General features: G+C 45.5%; 1 protein-coding gene across 3 annotated transcripts in view; it reads right to left on the bottom strand.

The window, feature by feature from the left end:
* CWC22 (CWC22 spliceosome associated protein homolog) overlaps window positions 1–13,699 on the bottom strand; it is a 39,940-nt gene that overhangs the window by 10,288 nt on the left and 15,953 nt on the right. For all 3 annotated transcript variants that reach the window (XM_081869079.1, XM_081869080.1, XM_081869081.1), the window contains exons 14-16: window positions 8,525–8,585; window positions 2,341–2,418; window positions 437–589 (exon numbers count right to left, since the gene is read on the bottom strand). In XM_081869079.1, the coding sequence (XP_081725205.1) occupies window positions 437–589; window positions 2,341–2,418; window positions 8,525–8,585 (292 nt within the window). The remainder of the gene's footprint in view (window positions 1–436; window positions 590–2,340; window positions 2,419–8,524; window positions 8,586–13,699) is intronic.

Here is a 13,699-nt window from a genome sequence, read left to right as displayed (position 1 = left end):
GCTGGGGGACAGTGAGGGAAGAGGCAGGGGGGAGTTGGGAAACTTCCTAGTGGGATTCCTCCAGATTAAAAGCCTTATCTGGACAAGAATTATCTTTCTAACTAGAGACGGCAATGCCTGGATCCGGCACGCATGTGTGGTCTTTCTTTTAAATAACAAATTCATACAAACTTCAGATGACTTCGCAGCTGCCATCACGTAGCTTTGACACTTTCTGTTCATTTAACATCTGGTCTCAATTCCAAACAGTTTATCTGAACTTGTTCCTGAAATGAGGCTTCAAAGCTCTCACCTGCCAGTGCCAAAACAAACCTGGCGGTCAGCTCAGGGTAGGACTTCTGGCAGATCCCACCTACATTTTTGTTGCAAGACAGATCAATTTTGCCTTTTCAGAAAGCAAATGGACAACCCATGCCTAGAAGCATTTTTTACTCACACTCCATGGAAGTGAATCCGTATATAAAAGATGCGCAAACATCTTGGCAACGTTCCTCAACTTGTTTGTTTCCAGCCGGTGTATCGTGTCATACTGCTCTTTGAAAATGGCTTCAAATGCTTCCATGTATTCTTTTTTCAACATACAGAAGCGCTGAAAACGCAGGACACAGTTAAGAAGGGGGGGGGGGAGAGTTTAGAAACTGAATATGGAAATATGGTGGACCAAAATGGGAAAACAAGAGATTGTATAAATCTTAATTTTCAAATGCTGGCTTGGGTCCTAAAGCTCTTTGGGGACAAAGCAAAGACACGTCTGCCCCATGTTTGGGGTGGGGCTTTGCAAGGTTATGGGGAACACGAATGAATGGGAAAGTCAGTAAATAGCAGGTGGGCGCAGTGCCTTCCTTTCAAGCAACAAGTGGGGAGCCTCAGGCCTAAGACCTAATGCACTGCTGTCCTCCATGCTTCTCTGTTCAGAGAAAACACTTCAAACTCCTATAGAAATAGTGTTGAAAAAAATGACTTGGATCCTAATTTCCTTTCCGTGGATGGCATAGAATTCCACACTAGTTAAAGATGAGCTTCTTATAGTTTTGTAGGTAAAGGTAAAGGTAAAGGTAAAGGGACCCTTGACCATTAGGTCCAGTCGTGGCTGACTCTGGGGTTGTGGTGCTCATCTTGCTTTACTGGCCGAGGGAGCCGGCGTACAGCTTCCGGGTCATGTGGCCAGCATGACTAAGCCGCTTCTGGCGAACCAGAGCAGCGCACAGAAACGCCATTTACCTTCCCGCTGGAGCGGTACCTATTTATCTACTTGCACTTTGATGTGCTTTCGAACTGCTAGGTTGGCAGGAGCAGGGACCGAGCAATGGGAGCTCACCCCGTCGCGGGGATTCGAACCGCCGACCTTCTGATCGGCAAGTCCTAGGCTCTGTGGTTTAACCCACAGCACCACCTGCGTCCCTTTTATCGTTTTGTAGTCTCCCCCAAATGAAAATCAGGTTTTGAAATGCTTTAAAGGTCACGGTTGCTAAGAGAAGGCTTGAAAACAATGGAGAAAACCTCAAAGGTAATCTAGTTCAGGGCGGTCTCTAGGTCTTTTTTTGCGGCCCTCGGCAACATTGGACACCTGCCCCAGCCCTCCCAACCCCTTCCCAAAGCCTAGTTAGCACTTTCCCAGCTTTGCAAAGGCAGTGGGAGGATCCTGTGGAGCCCTCAGGCCTCCTGCTGAAAGCCAGTGCCTTGCTTAGTTGACTTTGGGAACACAGCATAAGGGGTGGGGCATCAAATGTTGGGCTCGCTCCCCCCTCCCAGCACAACAAAGCACTGTGTGGCCCATGGGTTCTGTGTTGAAGAGCTCTTGCCGCCACTTAGTAGGAAAAGTTGGGCTGCCCTGATCTAGTTCAGCTCCCTGGAAGCCAATGTCAGCTAGCCGGCCCGACTCAGAAACGAAAAGGAAAAAATGCAACACATTTTGGCTAGCTTTTACATAATGTGATTTCCCAACTAATCCTGAAAGGAAATGTGTCCCTTGAATATCTGGCGTAACAAAAACACTTCTGTTTAACTAACCTCGTCCTGCTATATTTCAATAAAAGATTGCACATGAATGGTGCGCCAATCTACCAGATTTATGCAGTCTGTTCTATGGGATGAACATGCTTATTTAAGGACTGAGCCGCATACTCTTGATTCAGTGCTTGATGCGTGAGCTGACGCTAGCCTGAGCCGAGGTGAAATTCAGTGGTATCCATGTTCTTCTGCCTGTGATATTTGATCTACGACGGTGCAACCTTGCATTCTGCAAACGCTGAAACTGCATTTGTAAACCAGCCCTTTTTGCAGGATGCTCAATGGGATGTTTGTGCATTATGCGTGCCATCTACGAAGCAAGCAACTCACCCCAGCCAGTAAACCAAAGAATTTCTCGTATGTTCTCTGCTGAGCGCAACAGTCAAGGATCATGTTGCACAATTCTTTCTGTTGAGAGGAGAAAAACTCATAAAATCCTATGTATCAACTGAAATTAATTACAGTACTTATCTTCTAATTTTTTAAAAAATAATATTGCAGCAAACACATACTGAAAATAGGAAGCCAGAGATTTATTTGCACACCCAATTAAAGTGAAATACATTAGAAACACAATACATTAGAAATAAATTATAGGTTAAATGACAACGCTGCGGGATTCAATAATAGCAATTCTACGTCTATCAACCTACCCTGACTTACTTTCAGAACAGGAAATCACTCTTAAAAGGGATTTTTTTAAAAAATCTAATCTTCCACTAGTAAAGGATTACGACCTAGCCTTTTTATTCTTTTTGCTACAATATAGCGTACTGAAACATTTCTCTTCAACACACTGTGTTGAAAGAACACAAGCCGGTTTTACAGTTACTCTATATTAAACAAGACCAAAACCAAAAATATATTCAGAAAGAGATTGTTACTTTGTGGTGGTGGTGGAGAGGGCAAACTAATCCGTCCCTTAAAAGCTTTCTTTTCTAATATATGTCATTAGTTTAATATATCAGGGCGCATATTAACTTTCTTACATTGTTTTATTATAGTAATGTTGCAGTCAATCAGTTTCCATACAATAAAACAGGGCAAAGTGCTGATGCTGTTACTGGTGGAGTCAGCATGACTTGCAGAACAAATTACTTTCTGCTCCCTTAACTGCAGTTACAACATTTTAATATCCCCTGTGGGTTAAAGTAATTAAATATTTTAACATTTTAATTAAATATTACAATGATTCCTAGCAGAATATCTCGAGTAGCCACGTGCAGGAAAACAAATTTGCCTATCAAGACACTCCTGCTTCCACCTTCCAAAAGGAGGAGAGGCTGGGACCAAAGTGCCCGTCTTCAAGATTAAACGCTAACATGTTTTTAATTATTGTATATGATGGAAGGCAGGGATTCAGTGGCAGCTTCAAAGCCATTTAGGTTTTTAAACCTTTTTGCAAAAGCAGCACTAGAATTTTCACAGTTGAGTCCTCAACCCTTTATTACTGTGCTTTGCTTTCTTCAAGTTGGGCTTTGTTTAAAACTTGCCATTTAGGTTTTCAAACCATTTTTGTAAATTCAGTAATTCAGTATTAGTAACTGTACTTTTGAGTCCTCTATCCTTTATTACTGCGCTTTGCTTTACCTAGGTCGAGCTAGGATTATAATACTTCAGAATTTTTTTTGGGGGGGGGGGTTCTACCCTTTTTTTTGAATTTTGGTCATTTAAAGTTTATGATTTCTATTTCCTTCTGAGGAAACTGAATAGTTCAGTGAAACGAGGTTTGTAGCCGGCATCCCATTAAGGCTTCGTTCAATTTTAGGTTTTTCTAATCTTTTCCTTAAGCTTTTTGATTTTTCTTATTATTTAGTTTATTTCCACAAGATAATATTTCTAGTTGATTACTTCTCGTTTCAGGGATTTTCACGGTATTTCGTTTGTTTTGTGCAATCTCTCAGTTCCGTGACCATCTTTTTTCTATTGATTCAAAGCTGAATAGTAACATTTGTTTCACTCGCTCAACTCTTTTCGGCGGATCCTGTATAGCAGGGATCCTCAAACTTTTTCAGCAGGGGGCCGGTCCACTGTCCCTCAGACCTTGTGGGGGGCCAGACTATATTTTTTTTTGGGCGGGGGGGGAATGAACGATGATGAGTGGCACGGGAAAGGGCTCCGGGAAAATGCTGGCTCCAACAAAGCCCAGCCCCCTTCCTTCCTCCTCTAGGCAGGGTGTGGAGAAGCCAGGAGGAGGGAGGGAGGAGGTGCCGCCGCCACTGCCATGTGAGGGAGAGGGAAAGAACGTGCACGCTTGCGATCCACGCGGTGATTCCCAGGCCATCCACGGGCCAGATTTAGAAGGCGACTGGGCCTGATCCAGCCCACGGGCCTTAGTTTGCCGACCCATGCTGTATAGGCTTTGCAAAAACACTGGCAGGTCTGTGGGCAAACTGCTTTACAAAACAACAAAAAACAAAACAACAACAACGAAACCTGTGCCAAGGTACGCAAAATTTGACACCCGGTATAAACAAAGCATGCACTAACCTTGTGCTAGTCATGTGCATGGGACAAAGAGTTATTCACCAAAGCCCTGTTCTCTGACCACTATAAGCCCAGACAAGGCCTCGCTCTGAGGCTTCTTAGATTTCAACAGGTATCGCCCAGGACAAATGAACAAAAGATCAACAAAAGCCGAGATTTTAGAGCAGTGTTTTCCAAACGTGGGTCTCCAGCTGTTTTTGGAATACAACTCCCATCATCCTTAGCTGGCAAGATCAGTGGTCAGGAATGGCAGGAACTGGGGAGTCCAAAAGCAGCTGGAGACCCAAGTTTGGGAAACACTGTTTTAGAGCATGAAGAATTCAGAGCCAGGACAAATCCCGGTGCTTGCATGGTGCACAATATATTGGTTACTGATCAATGGCCAGGCTTCCCATGCAAGAAGGGCAGGGGCTGCTCCTGCCTTATGGTGAAGATACCCAAAGCTGCCTATAAACAAATTACGGGGTTGTCTCCTGCTGTTTCTAATATTAATGACTAGTGATCTATTAATTAAAATGGATCTACTCTTGAGTATAACTTAGCTGGCTATATTACCCCCCCCAAAAAAAAATTAGAATCACAAAGACCCTCCAAAGGTCATCTAGTTCAACTCCCTGCAATGCAGGAATCTCAACTAAAGCATCCATGGCAGATGGCCAGCCAACCTCTGGTTAAAGGCTGAGCACTGTGTTTATCCCAGCTGGACAACTAAAAAAGAACTATCAACAAAAGAACAGTCTTGTGGCACCTTAAAACATAACAGGTTAATTATAAGTGATATAAATGTCTTGATTTCTTTAGGTGCAACAAGATTCTTTCATCGTTGCCATTTTTTCTGCAGAAGGTCAACACATCTCAAGGCAGCTGACGCAGAAACAGGTAGCAAAGTTGCAAATTCCGAAGAGCGAGGGCAGAAGATGCAGAGGGTTTTACAACTGCAGATCTTCCGCCATTTCTAAATTCTCCCTCTCAAGTTTTAATCCAAAGTCACCACCACCTGCTTCTATTTACCCCGAAGGCTTTTCACCACCAGATCGCTTCTCTCTCTCTCTAGGCATCAAGGATGTTCCTCAGATGAAAGCAGACAAAATTGTCAAAGGCAATCTTCTAACAGCATCTGGTTCCTTGGCAAAGTCTGCAGGCAACCATGTTGGCTGCCTCTCATCTGCTTAGTTCTGCTGACCATTTTCTTACAGTGTGTGTGTGTGTGTATGTGTGTGTGTATGTGTATATATATATATATATATATATATATATATATATATATATATTACTTAAAAGCAACCTGATTCTCCATTCGAGACTAATTGGTGCAAAACAGAACCATGCTGCCACCCCCTTCCCTGCACTTGCTAATCAGACTTAACATTTTTAGCAATTCACTGAGAAGGAACTATTTTTAATCTATTGAATTTGTAGGGTCAGCAGTGACGAGACGCGGTTGCGTAAGAGTATTTTATGTAAAAAAGTAAAATGTATAAAATTAAAACTTAGGCAGAATCATCACGGCACAATCTTGTATCACAGTATGCCTAGTCACGTATATTTGCAAAACAAAAAGCTGGAATGATTTAAGTTGGATTGATCAGACTTGACTCTAGATTAAAAGACCTGTTTTCTCTGTGCTGCTATGGCCTGGGGCTACCAGGATAACTCTAATGGACAGATGGCCCTTTCAATTGTGGAAGAGTGATCACAGTCCCTCATCTTTAAAATAAACTCCGTTTTTAACATTAATGTGGTATTGAATAGTTTATCTTCTATCAGTACAGCGAAACAAAAAAAAAAGGAAGCTAAAATAAAATCAGAACAGGGGCAGAGTGCAACTGTTAGGGTGAGACCTTAATAGGTTTTGTTCATTTACGAACTCTATAAAATAGAGTTCAGTGTAGGCTTGCCATGTAGTTTGGAAAGTATTTAATTTCTCCGTAGCTAGTTCACATAAGGCAAACTCCCATACATGACACCTAGTCTCCACCACTTTTCCAAGATGTTTGGGGTGGTCCTGCAGCCACTACGAGGAAGTGCCTAACATGTCCCTGATCAACTGGAAACATGAGCGCTTTCAATGGCAGAAAGTTCTACTGCAAAAGAGAGTAATGGTTATGCCGTCAGAAATAAGTGGGAGGACATGGGGATAGAAAAGGGTACAGATTTTGCAGTGTGCAGTCCTCAAATCCAGCCTGATTTGGACATGGTATAAAGTCTTGGCTTAATGCTATGTAAATGAGCAGGCATGAGACTTGAACTTGTGTGGTCCCTCTCCCTCCACCATCTAGTGAAGCTGTAAAGAGAATGGAAGCATCCATGTTCCGTTTTCCACCAACAGCGGTTTATCGCTGCAGCCCAAATGGGCAAACAGCAGATAATTTAAAGTAACAATTTACTATCAAGTCATTATAATAAGAAACGGCAGGCTCCTGCTTTGTTCTAACAGACCATGGTTTATTATACTTCAGGTGTGCAACAATAAACTGCAGTTAATAAGGAAAATGCTTCCAGTGCCTTCCTCAAGGCTGGTACCAGATGATAGGCGAGTTTCAGCCTGAGGTTTTGCTCTCATGTGGCAGAACTATGAAATGGGCTACTCGTTCATAAAGGGGGAAAAGGCCAAGGAAGAACCGGGCACCTCTCTTCCCCCATGATGAGTGTGGAGACGGTCTGTAAAGCGCCATGAAATCTCCAGGCTTCCTACAGGCATCTGGTTGGCCTTTGTGAGAACAGGATAATAGACTAGATGGTCCACAGGCTCAATTTATGTTCCGGTATATGTGTGCATCTCCTGACCCACCAGGAGGGCACAGAGAAAGTATGCACATGTTCCAGAGGGGGAATTTTCACAACTCTGGTTTTCTTCCCTTTCTCTCTTTCCTCCATGTTGTTGTTGTCGTCGTTTAGTCGTGTCCGACTCTTCGTAACCCCATGGATCAGAGCACGCCAGGCACTCCTGTCTTTGTCCATGGAGTTTTCTTGGCAGGGATACTGGAGTGGCTTGCTGGTTCCTGCTCCAGGTGGATCACGTTTGGTCAAAACTCTCCACTATGACCTGTCCATCTTGGGTGGCCCTGCATGGCATAGCTCATAGCTTCTCTGAGTTATTCAAGTTATTCAAGCCCCTTCGCCATAGCAAGGCAGTGACCCATGAAGGGGAAAACCTCCATAGGACCATTTAATACTTGTTTCAGCAAAACAACACACACAGTTCAACTTTGACGGACTATTTTCTTTTGCACTCAGAACTGCTCAGCTGCCGTGTTTCTCGTTCAACGACAAAACTGCATTTCAGCACAGCAAACATTTTTAAGCACAGAACCTTATTTATTCCAATCTGAGGGGATGTTAGGAGTATGAAGGAAAACCAACAACGTTAGCGACCAAAATTTGCTTTACATTCGTACCTTGGTTTTCAGATGGAATCCGTTCTGGAAGTCAGTTCAGCTTTCGAAAACCAAGGAACAGCTTCAGATTGGCTGCAGGAGCCATGGAAGCCGCGTCGGACGTTCAGCTTCAAAAAATAGTTTGCAAACCGGAAGAGTCACTTCTGGGTTTGCAGCATTCGGGAGCCAAAACATTTGAGAACTAAGCTGTTCGAAAACCAAGGTATGACTGTACTATAAATACTAGAATCATCACCATCATTCTCTGGAAGAAATGGCTTTACAGTGGTACCTCAGGTTACATACGCTTCAGGTTACAGACTCCGCGTACCCAGAAATATTACCTTTTGTTAAAAACTTTGCTTCAGGATGAGAACAGAAATCGTGCTCTGGCAGCGCTGCAGCAGCAGGAGGCCCCATTAGCTAAAGTGGTGCTTCAGGTTAAGAACAGTTTCAGGTTAAGAACGGACCTCTGGAACGAATTAAGTACTTAACCCGAGGAACCACTGTAATTGCATTTTAGCTGATCTGCTATGCATTATCTCGTATACTATATGATTAGTTACGTCAATATCTGAATGAGGGGGGTGGGGAAAGATGCTTATTCCAGAAATGGGAAAGAAAAGAAAAAAGGAATTAGGAAGACTTACTGTCTGGCTTTCAGGAAAATCCATCTTCAGCAATTTATGAGCACATTCTTCAAAGTCTAAACTGTAAAAGGGAGGGGGGAATTTGTCTCCAGAACCACAGCAGCTTAAAACATTTCTATGCTGACAACAGTATTTTCTGCATTAGAAAGCCTAAATATTGTGTGCCTGAAACAGACTTTGTTGAAATACCCAAGCAATACTGGGTTCAGCTAGTCTTCCAGGCTGAGAATTAAATCGGCTGTGCTTCAGTGTTTTTGGGTGTGAGAATCCTTATGAGTATAAGAACTTCCAAAATCTCCTTCCATTTCGCTCATCAGATATAATCCCAACAATCATCATTGCTCCATGGACTTTAGATCTGCTGGATGCTAACATGGGCACAGTTGCAAGAAGTTCATTAAAAAGAAAACTGTATTGATCAGTACTGTTACAGATGGCAACTGAAAGTCCACCACAGCATAAAAAAATTAAAATCTGTTATTTTAAAAAGTATAAAGAATGCAACAGACTTTTAATCTTTTTTAGCGTTGAAAAAAAATATATTTTAGCCTTTTAACATTTTTATATGAACTATGGCCAAAACCAATAATTTTCAGACAGTTTAAAAACAAGGTGACTCCCATTCGTGAGTCACGGTTGCTATAACATCATGTTAAATAGAAAGCAGAAAGTCTAGCAATTAAACAAATGAGAACATGATGTCCTTCTTTGAAAAATCTTAAAATGTTGTTTCAGAATGTCCTCCCCACAGAAAGTATTAATATTTGATATTTGACGAAAGGGGGACACTATAAACAACCTGTTAATTAACAATGTTTCCTTACACTAAGCAAACCTCTTCAGTGTTCCTTCTCTCCCTCTTACACACAGACAGACAGAAAGACAGACATAACACTAAATCATCGTTTAGTATGAGGTGGAGGAGCCTGAAAGGGCTTGAGCAAAGCACGCCATTTATATTTTTCTCTCCACACCTTCACCCCCAAATCCCATGGGACTCGAAAGAGAACTCTGCCAGCATTACCGTATTTTTCGGCCCATAGGGTACACTTAGTTTTTTTTGGGGGGGGGGAAATAAAGAAAACAAAATTATTTCCCCCCCCAGGCGCAGGGCTGGGGAAGCCCGAGCTTCCCCCGACTCCAGAACAGGCAGCTCTCCACAAGCCATGGGAGAGCTGTGCGAAGCCCGAAGCCTGGGGGGCACTGAGCTCAGCGCGCCCCCAGGCTTCGGGGTGCAGGCAGCTCTCCACAAGGAGAGCTTGTGGGTAGCTTCCTGAAGCCTGGAGAGCGAGAGGGGTCAGGGGCCAGGCTTCAGTGAAAGCCTGCATTTGCCCCATAGGACGCACACACATTTCCCCTTCATTTTTGGAGGGGGAAAAGTGCGTCCTATAGGGCGAAAAATACGGTAGTTTCATTTTTAAAGGAATCCTGAGCATTAAGTTCAAACTAGGGAGGCCTGGTTTGAAACAAACTCTGGCTACTTTAAAAAGCCAGCTTCATAACCCAAGATTTGAAATTGGATAATGACTAGTTCTAGTTCTAAAGCAGGGTTTGAATGCAAGCCAAGTCACGCTTCTTTAAAAAGGGAAACTAAATTCTGACAAGGTTCTCTTCTCAGCTGGGTGGGAGAAGGAGATGTTTAAACAGGCTTGTTTGGGGTCACCAGCATAATAATAATAATAATAATAATTTATTATTTGTACCCCGCCCATCTGGCTGGGTTTCCCCAGCCACTCTGGGCGGCTTCCATAAAAACCAGAGATACACTAAAATATCACAGATTAAAAACTTCCCTGAACAGGGCTGCCTTAAGATGTCTTCTGAATGTCAGGTAGTTATTTATCGCTTTGACATCTGATGGGAGGGCGTTCCACAACGCGGGTGCCACTACCGAGAAGGCCCTCTGCCTGGTTCCCTGTAGCTTTGCTTCTCGTAATGAGGGAACCGCCAGAAGGCCCTCGGCGCTGGACCTCAGCGTCCGGGCAGAACGATGGGGGTGGAGACGCTCCTTCAGGTATACTGGGCCGAGGCCGTTTAGGGCTTTAAAGGTCAACACCAGCACTTTGAATTGTGCTCGGAAACGTACTGGGAGCCAATGTAGGTCTTTCAAGACCGGTGTTATGTGGTCTCGGCGGCTGCCCCCAGTCACCAGTCTAGCTGCCGCATTCTGGATTAGTTGTAGTTTCCGAGTCACCTTCAAAGGTAGCCCCACGTAGAGCGCATTGCAGTAGTCCAAGCGGGAGATAACCAGAGCATGCACCACTCTGGCGAGACAGTCCGCGGGCAGGTAGGGTCTCAGCCTGCGTACCAGGTGGAGTTGGTAGACAGCTGCCCTGGATACAGAATTGACCTGCGCCTCCATGGACAGCTGTGAGTCCAAAATGACTCCCAGGCTGCGCACCTGGTCCTTCAGGGGCACAGTTACCCCATTCAGGACCAGGGAGTCCTCCACACCAGCCCGCCCCCTGTCCCCCAAAAACAGTACTTCTGTCTTGTCAGGATTCAACCTCAATCCATTAGCCGCCATCCATCCTCCAACCGCCTCCAGGCACTCACACAGGACCTTCACCGCCTTCACTGGTTCTGATTTGAAAGAGAGGTAGAGCTGGGTATCATCTGCATATTGATGGACACCCAGTCCAAACCCCCTGATGATCTCTCCCAGCGGCTTCATATAGATGTTAAAAAGCATGGGGGAGAGGACGGAACCCTGAGGCACCCCACAAGTGAGGGCCCAGGGGTCTGAACACTCATCCCCCACCACCACTTTCTGAACACGGCCCAGGAGGAAGGAGCGAAACCACTGTATAACAGTGCCCCCAGCTCCCAGCCCCTCTAGACGGTCCAGAAGGATGTTATGGTCGATTGTATCAAAGGCCGCTGAGAGATCCAGCAGAACTAGGAAACAGCTCTCACCTTTGTCCCTAGCTCGCCGGAGATCATCAACCAGCGCGACCAAGGCAGTTTCAGTCCCATGATGAGGCCTGAATCCCGATTGGAAGGGATCCAAATGGTCCGCATCCTCCAGGCGTGCCTGGAGTTGTTCAGCAACCACGCGCTCAATCACCTTGCCCAAGAATGGAAGATTTGAGACTGGGCGGTAGTTGGCCATACTGGCCGGGTCTAAAGATGGTTTTTTAAGAAGCGGTTTGATGACCGCCTCTTTCAGCGGATCTGGGAATGCTCCCTCACAGAGGGAAGCATTCACCACCCTGCAGAGCCCATCGCCCAGCCCTTCCCGGCTTGCTTTTATTAGCCAGGATGGGCAAGGATCCAGGAGACAGGTGGTTGGTTTCACGCGTCCAAGCAGCCTGTCCACATCCTCGGGGGTAATGGATTGAAATCGATTCCATGCAACTTGACCAGACAGAGCTCTAGCACTCTCCCGCCCCAGCCCTGCTCCCACGGTGGTGTCTAGCTCCTTCCGAATATGAGTGATTTTATCTGCAAAAAACTTTGCAAAATCGTTGCAGGAGATCTTGGGGTCTTTACAAAGCCCCGGTGGTAAAGGTGGTTCCGTTAAATTACGAACCACCTGAAAAAGTCTCCTGCTACTATTTTCTGCAGATGCAATAGAGGCGGTGAAGAAAGTCTTCTTCGCCGTCGCTATCGCCACTTGGTAGGCTCGACGTTGAGCTCTAACCTGTGTCCGGTCAGATTCGGAGTGAGTTTTTTGCCACCGACGCTCTAGCCGTCTCAGCGATTGTTTCATCGCCCTCAGCTCCGAAGAAAACCACGGAGCTGTCCGGGCTCCATGCAATCGGAGAGGGCGCTTCGGAGCCAGACAGTCGATAGCCCTGGTTAACTCCGCATTCCAGCGGGCCACCAGGGAATCAGCTGAAAGGCCATCAACATGGGATAAGGCATCCCCTACCACTCTCTGGAAACCATTTGGATCCATTAAGTGGCGGGGGCGGACCATCCGAATTGGTCCCACCTCCCTGCAGAGGGGAAGGGTCGCGGAGAAGTCCAGTTGCACCAGGAAGTGATCTGACCATGGCACTTCTTTTGTTTCACTTTTACTTAGTGTCAGATCACCCACGTCACTAGAGGTGAACACCAGGTCTAAGGCATGTCCATGACTATGAGTTGGGCCAAACTTATTCAGGGACAGCCCCATGGAGGCCATGCTTTCCACGAAGTCCCGAGCAGCCCCTTGTAAGGTCGTGTCGGCATGGATGTTAAAATCCCCTAGGACAACCAAACTAGGTGTCTCCAGGAGAAAATCCGCCACGACCTGAAGCAGCTCAGACAGGGAATCCTTGGTGCAGCGGGGAGGTCGGTACACCAAAAGGAATCCTGTACTGCCCCTATTGCCCAACTTCCAGAACATGCACTCAGAAAACTGGATCTTCCCAGTGGGACGCCTGGTGCAAGCTAGTGACTTCCTAAAAATCACTGCAACCCCCCCTCCCCGCCCACATGACCTGGGTTGCTGTGCGTAAGAGAAACCTGGTGGGCAAGCAGCGGCAAGGACAGGCCCATCTGCTTCCTCCAACCAGGTCTCTGTCACACATGCCAGGTCAAGTCCTCCATCCACAATCAGGTCGTGGATGGCAGTGGTTTTATTCTTCATTGACCTGGCATTACACAGCAACACCTTCAGGTCATGTAGGTTTCCCCTACATTTAAGCATAGCGTTAAACCATGGTTCTGCTTTATGTGTGAACAAAGCCATACCATTTAAACCAGACCATCTCAGTTTTCACCTAGAGATTCATTATATAGCAATGAGAAATATGTTATTCTAAAGATTTAGCTCTAAGAATTCTGCCTCACATGAGCATCTATAACAGGGTGGTCTAATGTGCCACCCAAGGGCTTTGACAGGGTTCTAGAGTTCTCCCTCCTCTTCCCCAAAGCCTAGTTAGCTCTTTCCCAGCCTTGTGAAGGAGATGGGAAAGCACTAGAGCTCTGCCAGAGCCTTGTGTCTCTTTCACAAATCCCAGTGCCTCACTTACAGGACTTTGGGAAGGTAGTGCAAAGGCTGGGAGGGAGCGAGCCAAATTTTGGCCTCACCCCATTCCCGGACGTGACAAAGCTGCATGCAGCCCGTGGGTTCCATTTCAAAGGACTCTTGCGGCCCCCTTGGTATGAAAAGTTGGGCCGCTCTGATCTAAAACTTGCTAGCTTCCAAAAAGTATTTTTAATCATAGTGCAAGGAGTCACATTTCA

The sequence above is a fragment of the Podarcis erhardii genome, assembly GCF_964252035.2.
Source record: "Podarcis erhardii genome assembly, chromosome: 1".
Lineage (NCBI taxonomy): Eukaryota > Metazoa > Chordata > Lepidosauria > Squamata > Lacertidae > Podarcis > Podarcis erhardii.
This window is presented reverse-complemented; position numbering and strand designations above follow the sequence as displayed.